The sequence below is a fragment of the Schistocerca piceifrons genome, chromosome 5 (genome assembly GCF_021461385.2).
Source record: "Schistocerca piceifrons isolate TAMUIC-IGC-003096 chromosome 5, iqSchPice1.1, whole genome shotgun sequence".
Lineage (NCBI taxonomy): Eukaryota > Metazoa > Arthropoda > Insecta > Orthoptera > Acrididae > Schistocerca > Schistocerca piceifrons.
This window is the reverse complement of record NC_060142.1, coordinates 174,525,359-174,550,696: the sequence shown is the minus strand read 5'-3', so window position 1 is coordinate 174,550,696 and position 25,338 is coordinate 174,525,359. Positions and strand designations below refer to the sequence as shown.

Sequence of the window (25,338 nt, the reverse complement as noted above, 5' to 3'; positions counted from 1 at the left end):
ATGCGTCTAAACACCAGGACATGAGAACAACGAAAGGTAACTCTTAGTAAAACTAATAAACGAAGAGCGTAAATCTTCTTTGTACGTCAGTGTTAAATAGTTTTCAAATTAATCTTTGATATGAGAGTCGAATAATTATCTATGCTTTTATCAATAAGAAAAAAATATTAAACTCCTTTAAAAATGTAGCGTACAGTATCTGATCAAAAGTATCCTGATATCCCTATGTAATACGGGAGGCAGAGCCGCCAGTATAAAAGAAGGTGCAGAGCATTGCGTTGTTAACAGAGAAGCAATTACAGGAGAAGGGGTCAGTGAGGAGTGCTCATTGGCTTCGGACGTGGACTAGTCTTTCATGTTATTTGAGTAACAAATACATCAGACATTTCGTTCCTTCTAAAGCTCCCATGTCAGTTGTTGGTGACTTTATTGTGAAGAGGAAACGAAATGATATGAGTATATGTTGAGGTGGTTGAAATGACTCTGAGCACTATGGGACTTAACATCTGAGGTCATCAGTCCCCCGGAACTTAGAAGTTCTTAAACCTAACTAACCTAAGGACGTCACACACATCCATGCCCGAGGCAGGATTCGAACCTGCGACCGTAGCCGTCGCTTGAGGTGGTATGTAGGTGGTGTCAAGAGGCCCCTGGACAGTGGATGGCGAATGCCTGGAGAACGTTAATTTCCATCGTGAGCAAAACCAGTGGTGAAGCATGGAGAACATCATGTTACGGTATGGGGGTGTTTCCATGGTTAAGGTGTGGACCACTTGATTGCACTAGTAGGAGAACTGTTCGGAGACGATGATAACATAAGCGTGACGGTACACCCTGTCGTAGAGCAACATCTCCGAGACAGTGGTTTTTCCAAAATAACGTTTCGGAAATGGGTTGACCTGACCAGAATCCCGATCTAAAACCGAGTAGAACACCTCCGGGAAGAGCTAGAACGTCTACTTTGCTCCAGACCCCCATATCCAACATCAACACCTTCTCTGGTTTCGGCTGTTGAGGAAGCGTGGGTTGCCGTTCCTGTACAGACATTCAGAATCCTCGGTGAAACCTTCAGAATTCAAGCCGACTTATGGGTGAAGGGCACACTGACCCATTACAAATGTCCACTAATATGTGTCTGGGTACTTTTGGTGTGGATTAACAAGGTGTGTACAAAGAAGGACAGTACGTATAGTCAGAGTCTTCTCTGATTGGCCACAGAGTGTAACAATAATCTTAGAATAAATTAAATGTCATACAATCGAATAATGACGGCGTGCATCTGCCGAGAACGAGCTGGAACATTGCAAGAACAGTCTTTCACGTCAAGGTGTAGGAACATTCTTCAGCCTCTGCCCCCTCCTCCAGGAGTATATCTCGAACAGGTCGTACAGATAAAATTGAATAACAGATCCAGATCATGCAGAGGCTTACAAGCCGCTCTTCTTTCCACATTCCATGCGTCAACGTTAAAAATCGGAAACCTATTTTACAATAAGAATGTGCTGTATTCCATAGACTTACTGATTCACAGAGAGTGTACAATACATGTGTCCCCATTTTTCCCTCAGTGTATTGTGTACTGGACGTATGTGCATAATTCACGAATGAAGTTAAGCGTGTGGTATAACTGTTGAACTCTGCACTCTCTACACACACCGAATGTCAAATACGAGTATTCGATGAAAACCCAAACAATTCGGTCAGAGCCGGCTGCGGTGGTCTCGCGGTTCTAGGCGCTCAGTCCGGATCCGCGCGACTGTTACGGTCGCAGGTTCGAATCCTGCCTCGGGCTTGGATGTGTGTGATGTCTTTAGGTTAGTTAGGTTTAAGTAGTTCTAAGTTCTAGGGGACTGATGACCACAGATGTTAAGTCCCATAGTGCTCAGAGCCGTTTTTTTTAATTCGGTCAGAAGGCAGGCTCATCTTTCATCACAACATAAATTTTCACTCAGTACAGGAGCTTTATGCTTCTAAACGGAATTGACTAACATTATCTATCTCTTTCCATACGTATTTTTATTTGTATTTTCTTTACCAGCTTTCTAACAACAACAAAATTCATTCAATTCCGCATATTTGATTTCTCTTTCAGAAATGTAATGGAAGCCAGAATCACATTTTATTCGGAGTGATACAATAGCTTTTGTGGGGAGAGCTTTCATAAACTAATCGCTCAAACAATTTGTTCACTTATAACTGCAACAACAGCAATCTTTTATTTAGCTAATTTAACAGAAATAATGAGTATAAATCGCAAATGGTATTTCTCTGGTAACGGGTTTCAATCATAGAAATACCATCCTCCCACCAGTATATAACTGAAATTAAATAAGTAGGCCAGGAATAGTACAGCTATTCACCTTACACACACTTAGTAATCAACGCAGTTACAAAATAGAAACACAGCATGTGTATTCCTATCGGTGCCACCTTGAGCGGATTTTTGATTTTTTAATTTTAAATGTCAGTTATTACTAACATAGTGGTTGTACACAAATACTATACATGGTGCAGCGGGTATAAGTGCAGATATTTTTATATGCCGTAGCGTAATGTGTACATACATTAGTGTGTTGGTTGTTTTGTCTCTGTGTCGAACAGTCTTTCCACAAACCCATCACCAACTTAGACCTGATATTTTCTGCATGGCGGTAACTGCACCACTAAGTGGACTACAACTGTCAGTATAGATTAACCGTTTTGTGTCCATGCATCCACACTTCAACACCTGGCCTGCTTCCCAGGGGAAAATAAGTATTACATGTAAATGGAAGGGGGATCACTGCTATCAGCTGTAGCGGGACATGAAGCGGAATCAGCAACGACGAGCAAAAATGTATACCGGACATTCAAATAATTGATAAGCCTGACTAGGCAATGGATCCACTTTCTTCAGTGCGAATGCACAAATACGTACAACCTCCTGTGGGAATGTCTAACTAGCGAACAGGAGCATAATGGATGGGGACTGCGGATAGGTTTTTCTCACTGGGAGTTGGACCGGCCGTCAGGCGGACGGAGGTAGTAAGTATAGTTGCGATAACACCATCTGCCGGATGGCGCAATGGTTACCGCACCTGCCTAGGAAGCAGGAGATCCCGGGTTCGAATCCTGGTCTGGTACATGTTTTCGCTCGTCGCCGCTGATTCCGCTTAATGTCCCGCTACAGCTGGTAACCGAGATCCCCCCTTCAACTTACATTTAGTGTTTCACAGCTGCGGAATCTGCGCGGTGTCTGTTCTTTCCAAAGAACAGACATCATGCATTCAAACAGAAAATAAGTATGTATGGCGCGCTCATGCCACATATACGTGTATGTACTAGCCAACCTAAAAATGTACGATTTGTAATAGCTGTAATTATTATTCTGCAAATGACGCAAATACGGATGTGATGATGTTCAATATACCTTCCTCAGTCACCACTAGAAATATCCGCAATTATACACGTCCGAGCCGCATAGAAAGTTTTTATATTTATACACACGCCATTTTGTGTGTAATGTTCGTTTGTTGTTGAGCCAGTCGTGTGGGGAACAATGAGCGGAGCTCTGTCTTTTTATAATTGGTAGCATCCTGAAACTACCTCTTTAATTATTTTTTTTATTAAACACTGACCTACAGAATTTTCCCTGACAAAGACAACTCAAACTTAACCTATTCATTTATTAACCGCAATATACAAGCCCAACGCAATCTGACTGCCAATAATTAACACAAAACAATGGCCCTGAATTGCAAGAAATCTAACAATAATACAAATCCAAAAAATATGAAATTAAAGAAATATGAAACTACCTCCAACTCTGTTAATTGCCTTAATTCATTTTAATCACGAATCCCAATAGTGGAAACCCAAATCCTTTTCGTAAGTCACTTACCTCACAGAAAATTTTCATAACACGAACTACAGCAATTACAGCAAGTAGCAACAACAGACAGCTAAATAAAAAGATTCTAACTACTATAGACTAACTACTAGGAGGCATATGGTCAGCAAAAGAGAGATTTTGTTGAAGAGCAAACAATGTATTTAGAAAATTTTACCTTATTCATGTGACATCCAGTTCCAAAAATTATATAGTTGTTAATAATTCCACTGCCCAAACATTATCAACAACATCCATCCTCAAACATTTCCTTGCATATTTTCTTATAAACACATCATTTCATCTCACTTTACGGTGCGTGTCCTACCAACACAGAGATTCAAATAAGAATATCATGTCCATACACTTCTGCATCCACTCGCTAACTGCTAGTCCGACCAACCACAGAATCTCTTGCCGATGGTGCAGAGCGCTGTCAGCGATATTAACACAGTCTATTCCGCTGCCAACATACAAACAGGCTACTTACAATATCTGTGCGAGCTAGCAGCTGACAGGAAGAGCCTCTCAGCACGTATAACAGTTACCTGCATCGGCTGCACACATCAGCAATGGATATGGAAATGCTATATTTTTAATTTGTAACTACGTTGCTTACTTAATGCTATTTAAGGTGAATAGCTGTATTATTACTGGTCTACTGTGTTAATTTCAGAGTTGCATACTGGCCTGATGGTAGGCTTTCTGTGACTGAAACCGATTACAAGAAAAATAAACACCATTTGCGACCTGGACTGATTCGTGACATAATAAGGTTGGAGATAAGCGATCTATAAATCTTAAATGTTGTGGACTCTTTTAAATAATCCTTTATTAGTCAAGATCAAAAAAATTATTTATAATGATGGTAACTAGCTTCGGGTAAAACAGCTAGCCATCTTCAGATCAAGTACGACAAAGCTTTCTGTGTAGAATCACCAGGCCGGTACGAGATACATTATCTTCAAAAAATGAGGGATTAGTTGTAAGAATCCATAACTTTGAGATTGATTATTTAGTCATATTGTGGCAAAGGCCTTGCCACAGTGGATAAAACGGTTCCCGTCCCATCACCGAAGTTAAGCGCTGTCGAGCGTCGCCACCACTTGGATGGGTGACAATCCAGGCCACCATGCGCTGTTGCCATTTTTCGGGGTGCACTCAGCCTCGTGATGCCAATTGAGGACCGAATAGTAGCGGATCCGGTCAGAGAAAACCATCATAACGACCGGGAGAGCGGTGTGCTACCCACACGCCCCTCCTATCTGCATCATCAGCTGAGGATGACACAGCAGCCGGATAGTCCCGATGGGCCACTTGTGGCCTGAAGACGGACTGCCTTAGTCATATTCCTGGAAAGCCTGAGATGAGAGCACAGATCAGCCTACTTTTCGACACCTCATTTGAAAAGCATTTTGAGGTAGTGCTGCCACCTGCCATCTATGAGCTGTCATAGCACGCTGACGTCTAACATAGGCTGTGGTTAGATTTATGTGACTGGACCGTGTAAGAGAGGTTACGGGAATGAATAGGCAAGACAGATGCCAACACACAGTCTTACTTACGTGCCAACACATACATAGCCTAATGGTATTTGTGCTTAGTAACAATACTGAATTATGGATGAACTCAGCAATTCAGAACCACGATATCAGGAGCAAAAATAATTTCTTTATACATCACTCTCTAGGTTTTATAATGAAGTTTTATATTCTCGTGCCAAAGTCTACAGTAGGTAACTAGGGATTTCAGGCATTAAACTGTACATCCCCAAATATTTAAGAACAAAGTAAAAGGATAATACCCCATTAGATACTCCTTCGATAGTTTGTCAGAATACTTGAACTCACGAAGTGCCAACTCTAGCTAACTTTAATATTTGTATTAGGTAGATATTGACTTTGTCGGTAAGCAGACAGTTCTTAGTGGTTTGTGTAAAGTTATATAAATGTTTTGTTTAAAATATTAGACGAAAATAGTAGCTGATTAATAAAGGAGAAGGAGTAGTACGTTTCTCAATGCAGATATACTCCTGGAAATTGAAATAAGAACACCGTGAATTCATTGTCCCAGGAAGGGGAAACTTTATTGACACATTCCTGGGGTCAGATACATCACATGATCACACTGACAGAACCACAGGCACATAGACACAGGCAACAGAGCATGCACAATGTCGGCACTAGTACAGTGTATATCCACCTTTCGCAGCAATGCAGGCTGCTATTCTCCCATGGAGACGATCGTAGAGATGCTGGATGTAGTCCTGTGGAACGGCTTGCCATGCCATTTCCACCTGGCGCCTCAGTTGGACCAGCGTTCGTGCTGGACGTGCAGACCGCGTGAGACGACGCTTCATCCAGTCCCAAACATGCTCAATGGGGGACAGATCCGGAGATCTTGCTGGCCAGGGTAGTTGACTTACACCTTCTAGAGCGCGTTGGGTGGCACGGGATACATGCGGACGTGCATTGTCCTGTTGGAACAGCAAGTTCCCTTGCCGGTCTAGGAATGGTAGAACGATGGGTTCGATGACGGTTTGGATGCACCGTGCACTATTCAGTGTCCCCTCGACGATCACCAGTGGTGTACGGCCAGTGTAGGAGATCGCTCCCCACACCATGATGCCAGGTGTTGGCCCTGTGTGCCTCGGTCGTATGCAGTCCTGATTGTGGCGCTCACCTGCACGGCGCCAAACACGCATACGACCATCATTGGCACCAAGGCAGAAGCGACTCTCATCGCTGAAGACGACACGTCTCCATTCGTCCCTCCATTCACGCCTGTCGCGACACCACTGGAGGCGGGCTGCACGATGTTGGGGCGTGAGCGGAAGACGGCCTAACGGTGTGCGGGACCGTAGCCCAGCTTCATGGAGACGGTTGCGAATGGTCCTCGCCGATACCCCAGGAGCAACAGTGTCCCTAATTTGCTGGGAAGTGGCAGTGCGGTCCCCTACGGCACTGCGTAGGATCCTACGGTCTTGGCGTGCATCCGTGCGCCGCTGCGGTCCGGTCCCAGGTCGACGGGCACGTGCACCTTCCGCCGACCACTGGCGACAACATCGATGTACTGTGGAGACCTCACGCCCCACGTGTTGGGCAATTCGGCGGTACGTCCACCCGGCCTCCCGCATGCCCACTATAAGCCCTCGCTCAAAGTCCGTCAACTGCACATAGGTTCACGTCCACGCTGTCGCGGCATGCTACCAGTGTTAAAGACTGCGATGGAGCTCCGTATGCCACGGCAAACTGGCTGACACTGACGGCGGCGGTGCACAAATGCTGCGCAGCTAGCGCCATTCGACGGCCAACACCGCGGTTCCTGGTGTGTCCGCTGTGCCGTGCGTGTGATCATTGCTTGTACAGCCCTCTCGCAGTGTCCGGAGCAAGTATGGTGGGTCTGACACACCGGTGTCAATGTGTTCTTTTTTCCATTTCCAGGAGTGTATTTTTCTCCTAGCATACACGTATAAAGTAATCTAGAAGTAATTATAATTATCAGTTTGAACAGAGTAGCACAGGTGATAGTTTTGTTGTTAGTATACATTAAAGTAGCCAGCAATGGTTGTTTCTGCCTATCTATGTACAACTTGATTCGTTCTACATTACTGGAGGCGAGTTACGGAACACGATGTGTGAATAAATTGATCGATGGATGGGATGGATGAAATTTCTGCAGCGTAACTTCTGGTCACTCAATGAGTCAGTCAAGAGACAGTATCTAGGATCACTCCGAATATGGTGCGGCGACAAGCAGCAGAAATATCAGTGAAAGATATTGGATTTGCAGGACTGCATACCCGAAATTTGATGGATTATTCATTACCCGGTGAAAAGATAAAAATGCACAAAACTTAGGAAATCATTATTAAATAGCACTAACTGATTGGTTAAGCGGCTTTAACTTTCTCCAGTAACCGGAAAAAAGGAGATATATTTTAGCCAAGAATGCTGTGAGAATCACCGCTGCTCTAGCGAAGAGGTCTCGGTGATAAGTATGGAGACTGTAGTATTTCGGTTGTGGCTGGAGGCCCAGCAAACATGACTTACTATTCTGTGACTTAAATCTTCTTGTTTTGATCTCTCTCTCTCTCTCTCTCTCTCTCTCTCTCTCTCTCTGTCTGTCTCTTTCGCTCCCTCTCATGCAGAGTCAAGTCTTTACGACAGAGAATGCTGACGCTACGCCCCAGTGCCAAGCCTTGCTGATTAATATGACGTAAGGATTCCGTATCGCGCGCCTCCTGCTGGAGATAGAAGACGGAGACAATGTTGTGCTGGTGAGTCGTCACTTAGCGGAAAAAGATGTGTACTATTGGCAAGGTCATACGACAAGAGTATCTTATGAATCGTTTCTCTGTCTCTCTCTCTGTCTCTGTCTCTCTCTCTCTCACTCGTTCAGCTGATAACTAAAGATCATGCGATATTTTTTCTATTCTTCACCCAAACTTGTTTCGAGACCTGCGTGTCACCTCTAGCAGGTCGCATTTTATTTCTCAAGCTTTTGGGTGTTTGAATCAACTGGATAGAAAACACATGTTTATTTTAACAGAACAGTATAAGATAATTTACGGAAGGTAGTATTCTTCGTAATCCGCGACCTTTCTCCACTTTCGAGGTAACAAATGGATTCCGCGCTAAGAAATTCTCATTCGTTTGAGATGATCCATTCCTGGTACCAGTTTTCGAAATCATTAAATGATGTTAAGTGCTGTTGAGAAAGGCCATGCTGCATGGACCGAAAAAAATGATAGTCGGTTAGGGTGACGTCTGCTGAATATGACGGGTGGGGTAAGATACCCCATTGAAGTCCCTTCGGTGTTTCCTTCATAAAGTTTGCATTTTGTGTTTGGCATCGACACGAAGCAGAATGACTTTATTATGTCTCTCAGCACACTGTGGGCGGTGTTTTCTAAGTCTGCGATTCTCATAGAGTGATTATAATTCGTAGCTTTCAGTATTCACCGTCCGACCATATTGCAGCAGGGTGTGGTACACCATACCGACCAGGACGCAAGTTGTCACCTCATAATCCTTTTCTTTCATTCGTCAAAACCATTCTCCATTCGTTGTTTCCGAGAAAGCGTGTTGTCCATGCGCTTCCACTAGCAAAAGATGATTTTCTGCAGGAGATTTCGTGAAATGAAGGTAGAAGAGGGTTCAAATGGCTCTGAGCACTATGGGACTTAACTTCTGAGGTCATCAGTCCCCTAGAACTTAGAACTACTTAAACCTAACTAACCTAGGGACAACACACACATCCATGCCCGAGGCAGGATTTGAATCTGCGACCGCAGCAGTTGCGCGGTTCCAGATGTAGCTCCTAGAACCGCTCGGCCACCTCGGCCGGCCAAGGTAGAAGATTAACACTTTCCGCCAGTGCTGTTTTGAAGGTATAAAACCCGATATATTCTAGTGATTACATAGATATGTTTCTTTCAGTGCACTCGAAAGTAACGCAGAGATCTGAAAGCATAATGTTTTTACTGTTAAACAGGCCTCGTACCGTTATCCTTAAAGCAGCACTAATACAACTGCCGCCCACTTGTCGTCAACAGCGAAAATTAATTCACACTCTCAATACATTAATTGTAACAATAGAGTTGTATAGGTTGGCTTGCTTTCATGAGTTTGACAACGTGTCATGTTTTTCGACGTTTGTATCAACAAGGAAAGCACATCAAAGAATCTGCAATACTAGCGCATCTTTGACGTGTTTACTTCCACAGCCCATGCCCCTATGGCGGAAAGCTGAAAAAACTTACGTATCACCCTAGAAATACATCAGCAAATGATTTACATGTTCAGTAAGCTATAAAGAGAGGGAAGCCTGTCGCTTCTCAAATAAGAACTGAAAACGTTTACGTCTGGACTGGAACTGTGGCTCAAGTTTAGTATAGCTATTCACGCACAAACATGTGTGTAACAGAACAGTCCATCATTATAAGGATCCACAATGACATATAGTCACTATAAAGGAAACAGAGACTACTGCTTACTGCACTCTAACACAAAAAAGGCCCACCACGAAGGGACGGAAATCGGTAGACGTGATGTACACGTACAGAAAAACTGGATTATTTATTTTGTATCCCGCCTGGCAGTCGGCGCGTGGGTTGGATCAGGAAAAGATAAAACACGTCGGTAGTGCTGTATGAATTTAAATCCCCTTTACTGAAGCAATAAGAATACATAACTTGGAATGAGGTGCGATTCTGAAGCGAAGTGTCCTGGCTGGCTACACCTGATGAAAATGGGCAGAATCTGTAGCGGATCTCGTAGAGCTGCACAGCACCAGCAAGAGGGCGCTGCCGTCGGTGTCTCGTGGTAGTGCCAACCTTTGAAACTGTGTAGCATCGTTACTATCATACCACAATTTATTCAAGGAAAGAGCTTCACAAACTGAGCAAATCGATAAAAATTTGATCCATCTCTAGACCTTAGATGAGCAGCTATTCGACTTAGCGTTAGTTGGTAGAGTTATTGTTTGTCCTTCTAACGGATATCGTGCCATATTCTGACCAATTGGCGCGTTAGATGGTCAGAATACCGAGATGGTTGGAGGGCCCTGCCTACAATGCTCCAAACGTTCTGGATTAGCGAGAGACCCGGCGACCTTGCTGTGTAAGATAGGGATTGGTAAGTAAGAAGGCAAACAGTAAAAACTCTCGACGTTTGTGGGCGAGCATTAAATGGTTCAAAGGGCTCTGAGCACTATGGGACTTAACATCTGAGGTCAACAGTCCCCTAGAACTTAGATCTACTTAAACCTAACTAACCTAAGGACATCACGCACATCCATGCCCGAGGCAGGATTCGAACCTGCGACCGTAGCGGTCGCGTGGTTCCAGACTGAAGCGCCTAGAACCGCTCGGCCACACCGGCTGGCTGGGCGAGCATTACCTTGCTAAAATGTGACCCAGAATGGCTTCACATGAAGGGGAACAAAACATGGCGTGAAATATAGTTGACGTACCGTTGTGCTGCAGAGGTGCCGCCGATGAGAGCCAAATGGATCCTGCTATGAAAAGAAATGACACACCAGACCATTACTCGCGCTTGTCGAGCCTTATAGCAGGTGAGTAGGTGACAGTCCAGTTGGTATTCCACCGCTGTCCAGGGCGTCTTCAGACACGTCTCCGCTGGTTATCGGGCTTCAGTTCGTAGCGGGACTCATCACTGAAGACAATTCTACTCCAGTCAATGAGATACCAGGCCGAAGACGTGATTGATGACGCCCCCGCCAGTGGTAGATACCAACCTATCGCCGGCCACAAGGCCCGGCAAGCAGGAGTGATCGCTGGGATGCCATTTCTTTCCATAGCAAGACCCCTTTGGCTGTCATCCGCGGCACCCTTGCACCATAGTGGTGCCTCGACAGTATTCTACGCCACGTTTTGCTACGCTTCATTGTAAGCTGTCCTGAGCTTACATTACAGGAAGATAAAACTCGCCTGCAAACGGTGAAAGTTGCTACTGCTTGGCTCAGTGTTTGCCACACCCAACATTGGCGAGCAAGTGCGTCACATCTGTCCCCGACTGAAAACGTTTTGAGCATTATGCGCAGTGTCCTGCAGCCACCTCGGGATTCTGACGATCTAACGCTTCAGATACACAGAATTTGCCACGACGTCCCTTAGGAGGTCATCCAGTAATTCTATTAATCTATGCAAAGGCTAAAAACTGCTTACACAAGGGCCAGATCTGGACCACAGTATTATTGACTTGCTCAACTTGTGAAGCTCTTTCTTCTTTTTGCTAAATCAATCATCTTTGAGACCCGGTAGTCAAGGGAAGGCAGGATTCGGTTACGATTGTGGACGGGGCCGTAATCAGTTACTATTGGTTGCCTTTTACATTTACACACATTTATTTTTAAAACAGTAATTCCAGACTCAACAATAAATAAAAAATACCACACGTTATTAAGCAAGGAATAAACAACTGTGTAAATAATAGTGTTTTCAGTGCGTTATGATTTATCAAATCACCATAAAATACAGATATAGATAATGTTCAAAAAAGAAAAACAAGCCACTGTGGCTATAGCTGAAGGCCTTACACGCCAAGAATGGTAATAAATTAAGAATGTTTAAGAACTTGCTGCAATTACACTTACAGGAACTGAAATATTAAAAACAGCAAATGCAAGCAAAGATTAAGTAAAAGAAACAAGCAACTGACCACCAAACGGGTGAAATAAGATAATGGTAACCTTGTAACACAACCCTTACACTGCTAGATTTATTCCAGAAGGCGGCCGGAACTATTAAATATACACACATAACCTTTAATGTAAACATTACAAGGTATGGTAATAAACAGTACAATAATAAAACACCAGGACCAGTCACAGACGGTGCTCCAGAAATCGACCTCTGAGAAGGTCCGGCAACAAACACTTCCACGAGCAATGAGATAGGCAGCCAAGAGTTGCACTCACTTCACAAGATGGTAACTCAGACTAGTGGCAGTCTAACGAACGACTAATGATAATCTTGCTGAAGCTCGCTCTGGAAACATCCCTCAGGCTGTGGCTAAGCCATGTCTCCGCAATATCCTTTCTTTCAGGAGTGCTAGTTCTGCAAGGCTCGCAGGAGAGCTTCTGTTAAGTTTGGAAGGTAGGAGACGAGGTACTGGCAGAAGTAAAGCTGTGAGGATGGGGCGTGAATCGTGCTTGGGTAGCTCAGATGGTAGAGCACTTGCCCGCGAAAGGCAAAGGCCCCGAGTTCGAGTCGCGGTCCGGCACACAGTTTTAATCTGCCAGGAAGTTTCATATTTGCTGAAGCTATCTGAATTCCAATAAACCAAATGCAAGAATGGAACAACACGCCAAAGCCGGAACCGGCGGACTGCACTACGCCCCCTCAATATTGTGCTTAGAGCGCCCGGAACGAGAAAGGAATCACTACCACCAGAATAGAAGAATCACAAACGGCCTACAACCAAGAAAGCTGTCAAAACTACACGCCTTACCGGACAGCAGCAGCAAGGCGAGGAAATGTGCACTGCCGTTACGTACACTAACCCCCATGGCAGGTAACTGAGGCGTTAGTGGCAACCAGGCAAGTAAAAATACCGCTGGTTGAACTCAACAAATTGTAACAAGATGAACACAGTAAATAGTAAGGAAAGCTTATCAGATCCACTTTCTCCAAGCACTCCACTCGCTGCTCTTTGCCTTGGCGACACTAGGAGCAACAACACGAACCAAGTCACAATCATGGAGGTTTCTCTACTTGAATTGAAATGCACTCATCTCAAAGCCTGCAGGATCTGGTTTACAACCAGGTCGTGCACCCTCGTGACACAGCCCTTCAATCCGGCAGCCCATGCACACTGCCAGCGGTCCCGCCGTGTTCTCGCACTGTGCGGACCTGGTTCCCCCTGAGTCCTCAACCGAACTGACACACTCACACGACACGGAAAAACAACGATGTCGCCCCAAAGACAGGACAACAGTTACTACGTATCGATAACCGCCGCTGCTGCCACTAGCGGACAGACCACGCTTGCGAAACGAGTGGCGTCAGTCAACACCAGAAGAGACAAACAACCGCAACCATACTAAAATGTAAACTTTCACGGCCGGAAATATCATGTCCATTATAATTATCCGGGCTGTTATGCCGTGGTCGGTTGATGAATTCTGTGGTGATTCCCAACGTTTCGTCTCCGACTACGGGAGACATCTTCAAGGGGGTCCGTAGCTTGATGGAAGGTCCAACACACACACTGGCTCGCTACTGACTGCCGCTAAATTCCGTGTCCGCGCGCCCCCGCGCCGCGGCGTGACGTCACTTGTTTTGAAAACGTCAGTGCAATTGGCCGCTGTCCGTCGCCGTCGATCGCCGTTGCCATCACCCAGTAGTGGACGAGTGGTACACATCTTCTTTAACACCGGCATCCATATACCGTTTAATTTGACGGCCTCCTCCTTTCGGTTGAAATTATTTGGGTGTTTAGCGATTTCGATTGCCTCCCTGTATAGCCTTTCGTAGTATCCACTCGTGGCCGCTAGTACTTGCGTCTCCTCGAAACGAATATTGTGGTTCCCTGGCTGGAAAGCATGCTCCTCAACAGCTGATCGTTCCGTTTCTCCTCTTCTACAATTTCCCTTCTGCTCTTCTAAACGTTTAGAAACAGTTCTTTTGGTGTGTGGATATGTTAAATCGATTACATGAAGAAGAACATTTCTTGGACAAAATCATCTTAAGTGGCAAAGTTAACAAACATAACTGTAGGATATGGGGCAGTGATAATCCACACCAAACATTGCAACAAGTTCGTGACAGCCGAAGTATACGGCCCCTTTCTTTTCTTTGAGAGAACCATCAACGGGCGTATCACTATAAATCAGTGCATCATCTACAAATAGTCTGAAGTTTATTTTAATATTGTCTGCCACGCCATTAGTGAACAAGTTGAACAATAAAGCTCTCAGCGTATTTCCCTGGAGCAATCCGAGATAACATGCTGGATCTTTCCTCTTAAGAACTTCTCAATCTAGCTGCGTATTTTGTTTGATACTCTATATAATCATACTTTTTAAATGGATATTGGTGTTCTGTCATGTCAAATGCTTTTCAAAAGTCAAAAAATACTGCATCCAGCTGACTGACGCACCGTTTCATATAGGATATTATCCTGAGTTATTATGCTATGTGAAATAACTTCACAAACATCAAGTCATATCTTGGAAAGGTTTCAAAGTGGTGCAAATAGTGGCAACTTGCTTTGAATGTTCAGAAATGTAAGATCATGCACTTCACAGAACGCAGGAAAGTTGTATTGTGTGACTACAACACCAGCGATACACAATTGGTATCCGTCGACTCATACTAATATCTGGGTTTCGCGTAATCCGTGTTTTCAGAAACTATTCTGGTTGACATGGAGGAGGCCATTGTGTCACAGATATGTCATATTTGCGCTCGAAATGTATTCTAAGACTCTACAACATGTGGACGTCAGTGAGATAGGACGATTGTTCTGTGAACCACTTTTCGTACCCTACTTGTAGACCAGTGTGTCTTGTCCTTTCTTTCAGTTACTGAGAAATTCTTTTGTTCAGGTATCTACGGTGTATTACGGTTAAAATGGGAACTAACTCAGCGAAAAATGTATACTGAATCTGGCGGTGGTTCCATCGATCCCAAGAGCCTTGTTTAATTTTAGCAAAAGTAACTGTTCTCTTAACGCCATTGACACCCATATCTATATCATTTATCACTGCAATGGCATGAGAATTAATTCTGAGCAGTATCCTTCACAGTGGCTGCACAATTCAAAACGGAGTTCAGAATGTCGGCTGTTGGGTTGCTACTCTCCGTTTCTGTGTCATCGACTGTGCATGGGAAATGGAAGATACTAGATACTTTGTGCCAACACTATCGCTCTATTGTGAGAATATTTTGCTGCGTACTTCCAACAATCGTTTTATTAAATCATGCTCTCACTTCCTGTAATACTCTCACATGCATTTAATTACTCAGTCTCGTTAACGATACTTAATTTGCCAGTAGCACAAGTATGAAAGGTGGTGTTGCGTTTCTTCTCGGTTGTTACGACACTTCGTTTTATTGGTTCTGCACAGAAATAGCACAATCACATGGCACCTCCTGTCAAAAAACATGATTTCTGTTATTACAGATCTTATGTATGGTTGGATATAGAGTTTTCGAGGTGTAGATGTAACTTCAGTTGTGATCCTGGGAAGTGTTTTGGATCCTTGCTGTTCGTGTTACATATGCTAGACCTCGCAGAGAGTATTAATAGTAACGTCCAACGTTCCACGGATGATACAATTGTCTTTAATGAAATACTGTCTGAAAAAGCTGCTCAGATATTCAGTAGGATCTTGACAAGTTTACAAAGTGGCGCAAAGAAAGGCTACTTGCTTTAAATTTTCAGAAATATAAAATTGTGCACGCCACAAAATCAACGAGTCACAGCAGTAATCGGTCAACTCGCACAAATACCTCGGTGTAACAATTTGTAGGGATATGAATTGCAATGATCACAAAGGCTCTGTCGCAAGTAAAAGACGTGGCGGGGTAAAGCAAAAATATCGTGGGGTCCACACTAGCATATGCTCAAGTTTGTGGGACCCACACCAAATAGGACCTGTCCCGAGACAGGCAGCACGAACGGTCACAGGTTTGTTTGAACCATGGGAGAGTTACACGGAGACGCTGAAGAAACCGAACTGGCATACGATTGAAGATAGACATAACCATCCCTAGTATGTTTACTTCCAAAATTTCAAGAACCAAATTTAAATTAAGTACTTAGGAATATACTACACTTACGTGCATACTGCTCCCGCCGAGTATGCGAACACAAGATTAGTCATTACAGCACGCACAGAGGTACTTAAACATCCAGTCTTTCTCCGCTACATACTTGAATGGAACGAGAAGGAGTCCTAATAACTAGTACGTACAGTGGGAGGTATTCGAGTATGATCTGCTGCAGTTAACAGTGGTCTGCAGAGTGTGGACGTAGATGGAGTTGCACTTACATATTAAAAAGCATGTTCACTATAAACAAAGTGATCAAAATATTTATCTGCAACTTATAGCTGTAATCAATTCTACTCATTATCAGAAGTTAATACAGCAAAAAAATCTGACATTTTGATTCATCCACGGCTCCTAGCAACATACACTTAAAATATTACTCGTATAATGTAAGAAATTATTTCCTGTGGTCCATTGTTCCCGTATGTTTCAGTAACGTTAAACACAATTTTTAACGAAATGTATGTGCTTGGAAGGTTCATCTACCCCCTAATATGTCGCTAAATGTTTCTTCTCCACAGCGTATAGACACTCTTTAGAAAATCTACACAGTGAAAGAACTTAATGTGTTTCTTGGTGGTACTCAGCTGCAAAAATCGTAGCTGAACGTTGCTCTGTGGTACACAATCTAGTCTACTAACCAGATATTTTCAGATGTTTTACATGAAAATTGGTCCTCCTCTGCATCTTATGCAATGTGTTTGGGAATTCCAGTTATAGTCTTCTAGAACTTGGAGAGGGCAGTGAGTACATAATATTTTGAATAGGAACCCATGTCCGGAAACGTACCGCTTCGGTTTTACTACAGTTTCAATTCATATGTGTAACGCGTTCACCTTTCCACTCAAGCTAACTGGTCCTGCTTACATGATCTTTCTACAAAACGTGTTTGACCCGCTCTTGGAAGGTGTGCCACCGGATGTCCGTTAGCAAATATTGTTTCAGCACGACGGTGCAAAACCTCACGTCTCATGAGCGATTCGGAGACTTATGACGATATGGTGAAAGATAGATAGTCCGACGTGGTGCAACCGTGAAGCCGACGCGATCACCGGATTTAACTCCTAAAGACTACTCTTTGTGCAGTTGTACGCAGAGTTTAACTTACGAGGCTCCCGTAGAAATGAGGAAGATCGGCTAGCATGAGTTCTGGCAGCTGCACTAGACACTGAAGAGACACCAGGCGGAATGGAGAGCGTGTACCAGAACAAGCTTCGTAGGTACCATGTCTGTAACAACGTTGGTGATCGCCATATCGAGCCGTTGTCATAATGCATCAGTACTGTTGGGTACGTACAGTATTCTAGGTTTCTTTTGTTTTTGGATAATGTAAATAAGCAATGTTTAAATGTTAACACAAATTAAGGTGCTTACGTGATAAATGGATGTTTCATTATGTTTCCTTTCGAATTGTTACGTAATAATTGCACTGCGCCAAGCGTAATTCAATCCCTCAAGTAGAAGAGTTAAACATCCCGAATTGAAACGGTTGTAGAACGGTAAATGTACGTTTAGGGACATAAGTGTACTCACTCCCCTCTACAAGACATGTCAGTTTGTAACAGGAATTGCCGAACACCCTGTGTAAGCATATAGGGAGTTTTATGCTCCTGTAGCTATGTACACTGATCCATAAACCGGTGCTGTTTTCAGTCACAAACTTTTTAAATATGTACGCCACAGGAACAAACTGACACGACGGAATGCATTTCTTGCAGGACTGCCTCCAGCTCTGTTCCTACTGTTAACTGTGTGGCTTAGCTCATTCCTAAAACTGTACCTTACAGGCCTCCCTGGACTACCAATATGGGGCAGCTACATCCAGCTGCTACTGGAGAACTACAAGTTCCCATACAAAGTGATGGATGTCTTCACAGGTCGCTACAATTCCAAACTGGTGGGCTTCTACTTTGGACCACTGCCTTTGGTGGTCACCAGTGACTATGAAGCTGCCAAGGAGGCCTTCAACAACCCCAGTCTGCAGGGCCGCATATCCAACATCGCCATCAAGCAGAGGATGCCCAATGAGGACCTCGGTAAGCCCTTCCTGCTACCTAAAGAAATATTTACCTCAGTGTAGTAGGTTGTCTGTGCTTCGTCTCCAAATGTATGCTAGAGTAATGATGGAACATTCCACGGCTGTTGTTTACTTTTAACTTGAAGCATAAAAAGTACAAACTAAACGAAACATTTCACAAGTCTTGGTCTCATGTCCAGCCAAAATCTGAAGATGTCCGAACTTTCTTTCAAAATTTTAACAGTTTCTTCACTTCATCATTTTACTTATTTGCCAGACGTTCAAGCTTTCAAAAAAATTTAAGTTAATTGATAAGATAATGACTTATGTCTTCTGCTCTTGGTATTTTATCCAGCTATTTTACTGTGTTCTCCCATTACGTTGAGCAGGTGTTGTGGGTCACCCACAATATTCGCGATAAGGACTGCAACGACAGTCTAGCAGATTTTGAAGACCCAATCCCCAATTACGTACACTTACAATCCCACGTCATCTCGGGGCTGAGATCCTACGTCTTTGGAGTCTTGAGATGTATCGATGATGATGATGATGATACATTTGTCTGGATGCATGACTGCCAGGCCTTCAGGGCAACCAAGCTAATTCTTCTATAAGAGGAGTGATGTGTATATTAGTAAAACAGGGGGAAAACAGTACCACCGTTATATACAAATACACATGCACAGAGACATGCACACACACGCACATACGGAAATACCAAATTCATTTTTAATCATCTCTAAATCTTACGATAAAGAGAAGAAACTGATTGGGATAATCGAAAATAGCACAACGATGTGGCTGGCAGATCACTGCACTAAAAGCATATAATCCAGCGACTCTACAACACACTGCAATCTTAAAGTCTTTGTTGGGATCCAGACTTACACAATTTTCTAAAAATTTTACAGAATTTTTCTTGTCGTTAGCTGAAACTGAGGGCAGGTCCCCAAACTTAGCTTGATTTTGCCCTCAAGCCAAAATAAGGACACCTCTTGGGATAACATAAAATGAATTCGGTCAAAGTGTGGCGTGTAGTGAAGTGTCTGTTACAGTCCCACAGACTGGGAGTTCTGGGAGTTGGAGCTGGGGGATCAAGCTATGTGTTAGTAGCCAGTGTCGTTTTTAGCAGCGTGTCATGGTTACTTCATCCCGCCGGAGTACACCATTGCCAGCCACATCTTCCTCCACAGTTTCGTGACACATCGTACTCCATGCCATCTCTCAAGATAAGGTCATAAAGGAAATGCATAAGGTTCTTCAACGCCATGTGAATCCTGCTAAGGCATAAACTTCAGAGTGGGCCCAGAACTGATGGAGCAGCGTCGCTTCACGCTGAGGTACCTGCGGGACTTTGGCTTCGGACGGCGCTCCGACCACCTGGAGTCGGAGATCGAGGCTGAGATGATGGAACTGGTGGAGCTCATCCGGGGAGAACGAAAGGATGAGGTGAGTCCCACCAACACTCTTCCTTCCCGCTACCTGTACATACCACAGAGAAGTTGCATTAGCCGCACTCCTGTTGCTCTGTACACCTATTAATTCGTGGTCATCTCTTTAGTTAATGGAAACTTCTTGATAGTTAATCAGTGTAGTCTGTGTACATTAAACACGCTAGTTGCAGTAGCAGTCTCAAGAAACATTACTGACAGTATGTATAAATGAGCTTGTCCTTCAGAAGCTCCAAGTATGGTAGTTTTCCCAGATACAATTGGTGGAGGAAGCAGAGATTATGCAAAGAAGGGCAGCGCTTTTCATCACATACTTGTTAAAATTCTTAGAGATAATTCTTTTCAAGTGTCGGCCAGTAAATATCTTCATCTTACCTATATTCCGCGAAACGACCGTGGTGATGAAATTAGAGATTCGAGCTGAGAAAGAGATTTGCCTAAGATCTCCCTACACAAGCAACATTTGCGATTGTAACATAAAAGGGTGGGTGGGGTGGGGGAGAGGGAGTGACAGTAATCCAGAAAGTATCCTCCGCCACACATCATGAAGTGGCTTGCTGACTATAGTTGTAGAAATATGCTACCACTAACTGGCGTTGCTGAGAATAGTGGTGTGTATAATAAAGTTTAAGAATCAGTACAATTAACTAACACTCATTCAGAGGCAAAGCCAGCCGCAGTGGTCTAGTGGTTCTAGGCGCTCAGTCCGGAACCGCGCGACTGCTACAGCGCAAGTTCCAATCCTGCCTCGGGCATGGATGTGTGTGATGTCCTTAGGTTAGTTAGGTTTAAGTAGTTCTAAGTTCTAGGGGACTGATGACCACAGATGTTTAAGTCCCATTTGCCATTTGAACCATTTGATTTTTTTCAGAGGCAAAGTAAATAATGATTAAAATTTGTAATTAACTTAATTTAAGATTACTGAGTGATTCGTTCTACAACACATATGCCACCTACACAAGTTGAGCTTGATTTTCTAGGAAAAAGTATGTCGCGTTGGCAAGTTCCACTAGTGGAAAGCGACAGGCCTTGTTTTTTTCCCCCCTCATGTCGTTTCTGGGCTCTGTAAGTATGGATGGCTCTGAGCACTATGGGACTTAACATCTGAGGTCATCAGTCGCCTAGAACTTAGAACTACTTTAACCTAACTAACCTAACGGCATCACACACATCCATGCCTGAGGCAGGATTCGAACCGGCGACCGTAGCGGTCGCGCGGCTCCAGACTGAAGCGCCTAGAACCGCTCGGCCACACTGGCCAGCGCTCTGTAAGTCTGCACTGAGAGAAAATTGGGGAACATCAAAGCCATTAATTAGTCAACTTCACTTCTCAGAAGAGTGGCTTCTTTAAATAGTGACCAGCAAAGACACACCGTTTAGCACAGCTATAAAACGAAAACAGACGGCAGCTGAGCACTCATTGTGGCGTACTTCGAGACAGAATCCGTGTTGGTCAGTTAAAGATGCGACAGATGACTTTTCAGAACTGGGACTGCCTTACCTTAGCACCGTGAGCGTAGTGGAATGTAATCCAACCATGGACCTTAAGAATTGATCCTATTCTAGGCATTTTTGACTCTGTTTTATTTTACTATGATACTTTTATAACGTAGGCCAAGTGTTTTTGAACAAGGACAATCCGAAACAACTTCTTTTCAAGTTCTGTCTTCTCCCTCACACTACTTCTTATTTTTGAATTCCTTCTGCAACAGGCACACTGACACAAAAGGATCTGCTTCGCAAATGAGTCACTCGAAGCTCCACTTCAATCAAAGGACATTAGTATGAGTGATGTACTAGTCCATTAGAGAATAGTGTAGCTCATTCCATTTTATGAATTTCCAACTTCTGAGTGAATCTTCAGTACATACACTGACGGGGAATAATCGCAAAAAATAGTTAATGTAGAGATATGAAATTTTGGGCGTACATTTGTCGAGGTAACGAATTTAAGTTGGTAACATAGCGTGATCACAGGTTAGTGAAGCGCGAGAAAAGACATTGCAAATGTGAAATTCTGGTACATTAATAACCCATGTAACCGCCATAATGTTGAATACAAGCGTGAAAACGTGCTTGCATTATTTGTACAGGTGCCGGATGTCAGTTTTTGGGATGGAGTTTCGTGCCTGTTGCACTCTGTCGGTCAATACAGCTATGGTTAATTCTCAGCGTTGTTATTTTTATTTTTTCTGCGGTGTAGTACTGCAGTGGATTCTCTGTGTGTGACGCTCAACGTTTCGACAGGCTGTGGTGCAACCACCATCAGGAGGAGACGGGAGCCTGCACGTTCTACTGCCGGATACTCTTTTCCCCGGCTTCATCAACGGCTTCATGTCGGTGGTGGCGGGCAGCCGGCTGCCTCAGACAGCAGACGGGGTGTGCCGCTACCTGGGGCACACGGGACTACAGACGGCCAGGGTTGGAGACGCCACAGGCGGTTTCCTCACGCTGCACTCCGCACTGGCCTCCATCGCGCCCAAGATGTCCGCCTACCACGACATGGTCGAGTCCGCCGAGAAGATCCTGATCTACTTTCATGTGAGCACCCACTAATGTACTTACTGGTAGAGGAAATGTTTTCTAAAGTAAAACTAACAAGTGCAGTTACCTACAACTCTATTTAATTATTGTGTAGAGGAGGGAATGATATCTAACAGCAATGCCAGAACGCTGGAGCATATATCAGGAACATACACAGAGTATCAGGAACTTGCAGTGAGGCCGGCTGGTGTGGCTGAGCGGTTCTAGGCGCTTCAGTCTGGAACCGCGCTACCGCTACCGTCGCATGTTCGAATCCTGCCTCTGGCATGGATGTGTGTGACGTCCTTAGGTTAGTTAGGTTTAAGTAGTTCTAAGTTCTAGGGGACTAATGACCTCAGATGTTAAGTCCCTGTCCGCAGCTCTTGGGCGTGCGGTAGCGTTCTCGTTTCCCGCGCCCGGGTTCCTGGGTTCGATTCCCAGCGGGGTCAGGGACTTTCTCTGCCTCGTGGTGACTGGGTGTTGTGTGATGTCCTTAGGTTAGGTTAGGTTTAAGTAGTTCTAAGTTCTAGGGGACTGATCACCATAGATGTTAAGTCTCATAGTGCTCAGAGCCATTTTTTTTTTTGTTAAGTCCCATAGAGCTCAGAGCCATTTGAACCATTTGAACTTGCAGTGACCTTGAACGTTGTTAAATATACATTTACAGCTACATTACTGCTCTGAAGCTCACATTTAAGCGTGTGTCTTAGGGTTTGTACACTACTGGCCATTAAAATTGCTGCACCAAGAAGAAATGCAGATGAGAAACGGGTATTCATTGGACAAATATATTATACTAGAATTGACACGTGATTACATTTTCACCCAATCTGGGTGCATAGATCCTGAGAAATCAGTACCCAGAACAACCACCTCTGGCCGTAATAACGGCCTTGATACGCCTGGGTCCGCAGCTCGTGGTCGTGCGGTAGCGTTCTCGCTTCCCACGCCCGGGTTCCCGGGTTCGATTCCCGGCGGGGTCAGGGATTTTCTCTGTCTCGTGATGACTGGGTGTTGTGTGATGTCCTTAGGTTAGTTAGGTTTAAGTAGTTCTAAGTTCTAGGGGACTGATGACCATAGCTGTTAAGTCCCATAGTGCTCAGAGCCATTTGAACCATTTTTTTTTTTTTATACGCCTGGGCATTGAGTCAAATAGAGCTTGGATGGCGTGTACAGGTACAGCTGCCAATGCGGCTTCAACACGATACCACAGTTTATCACGAGTAGTGACTGGAGTACTGTGACGAGCCAGTTGCTCGGCCACTATTGACGAGACGTTGTCAATTGGTGAGAGATCTGGAGTATGTGCTGGCCAGCGCAGCAGTCGCACATTTTCTGTATCCAGAAAGGCCTGTACAGGACCTGCAACATGCGGTCGTGCATTATCCTGCTAAAATGTAGGGTTTTGCAGATATCGAATGAAGGGTAGAGCCACGGGCCGTAACACATCTGAAATGTAACGTCCACTGTTCAAATTGCCGTCAATGGGAATAAGAGGTGACCGAGAGGTGTAATAAATGGCACCCCATACCATCACGCCGGGTGATACGCCAGTATCGCGATGACGAATACACGTTTCCAATGTGCGGTCACCGCGATGTCGCCAAACATGGATGCGACCATCATGATGGTGTAAGCAGAACCTGGATTCATACGAAAAAGTGACGTTTTGCCATTCCTGCACCCAGGTTCGGCGTTGAGTACACCATCGCAGGCACTCCTGTCTGTGATGCAGCGTCATGTGTAACCGCAGCCATGGTCTCCGAGCTGACAGTCCATGCTGCTGCAAACGTCGTCGAACTGTTCGTGCAGATGGTTATTGTCTTGCAAACGTCCCCATCTGTTGACTCAGGGATCGAGACGTGGCTGCACGATCCGTTACAGCCATGTGGATAACATGCCTGTCATCTCGACTGCTAGTAATACGAGGCCGTTGGGATCAAGCACAGCATTCCGTATTACCCTCCTGAACCCACCGATTCCATATTCTGCTAACAGTCATTGGATCTCGACCAACGTGAGCATCAATGTCGCGATACGGTTAACCGCAATCGCGATAGGTTACAATCTGACCTTTATAAAAGTCGGAAACGTGATGGTACGCATTTCTCCTCCTTACACGAGGCATCACAACAACGTTTCACCAGGCAACGCCGGTTAACTGCTGTTTGTGTATGAGAAATCGGTTGCAAACTTTCCTCATGTCAGCACGTTGTAGGTGTCGCCACCGGCGCCAACCTTGTGTGAATGCCCTGAAAAGCTAATCATTTGCATCTCACAGCATCTTCTTCCTGTCGGTTAAATTTCGCGTCTGTAGCACGTCATCTTCGTGTTGTATCAGTTTTAATGGCCAGTAGTGTAAAAAGACTGTGCTACTGTTTTTAAAGTGCTCCACTCCACCACATATGAAAAATGAACACCTAAAAATTCCTGTGTCAGCTCTGTGTCTTATCTTATTTTGTCACGATCGTCATTCCTCCCTCCAAGAGCCAACAATATAATATGAAATTAGACGGAGAAGTTTAGTTATAGAACTATCCTGAAAAGATCTCACTGCAACGGAAAACGCCTTTGTTTTAATGACTCAAATATTCACTCGCTAATTACATTAATCAGTGACCCTCTCGCCGTTATTTCGCGATAATACAAAATACACTGATATCTGAACTTCTTTACCGTCTATCTTGTATGGTAGGGATCCCATACCGTGCATCAATAATAACGACGATGGCCAGAGTCGTTGGGGCAGTTTCTTTCATGAATTTGTTGCTGCTTCTGCTCCAACACAATGGAATTTTGGTTCACCTTCTCCATAACAGTTTCCCCGTGTCGGTTTCCGTTTACGTGATTCGTAATTACAATCTGTTGGTTCATAGTTGAATAATTTGCTGATAAATAAGGCGGGAGGCACGTTGAGGAGAAATCCACAGTTGTTCAATTACACTATTGCCGACTAACCCCTGGCAACACTTACTAGCACAAAATACGTAGGAGTAACCACTGTAGGTATCCAAATTGGAGCGACCATATAAAGCAACTGATAGGGAAACGCAGATGAGCCGGCCAGTGTGGCCGAGCGGTTCTAGGCGCTTCAGTCTGGAACCGCGCGACCGCTACGTCGCAGGTTCGAATCCTGCCTCGGGCATGGATGTATGTGATGTCATTAGGTTTAAGTAGT

The 25,338-nt window shown here is 44.4% G+C and overlaps 1 protein-coding gene and 1 non-coding gene across 2 annotated transcripts in view; both read left to right on the top strand.

Annotated features, from left to right (window-relative positions):
* The window catches only part of LOC124798845 (probable cytochrome P450 304a1), a 66,019-nt gene that overhangs the window by 26,047 nt on the left and 14,634 nt on the right, over positions 1 to 25,338 (top strand). The window contains exons 2-4 of the mRNA XM_047262376.1: positions 17,957 to 18,205; positions 19,472 to 19,635; positions 21,885 to 22,178. Coding sequence (XP_047118332.1) covers positions 17,957 to 18,205; positions 19,472 to 19,635; positions 21,885 to 22,178 — 707 coding nt within the window. The remainder of the gene's footprint in view (positions 1 to 17,956; positions 18,206 to 19,471; positions 19,636 to 21,884; positions 22,179 to 25,338) is intronic.
* Trnap-agg lies at positions 3,051 to 3,123 on the top strand. Its single transcript has one exon. It is a non-coding gene; the product is annotated as a tRNA-Pro (tRNA).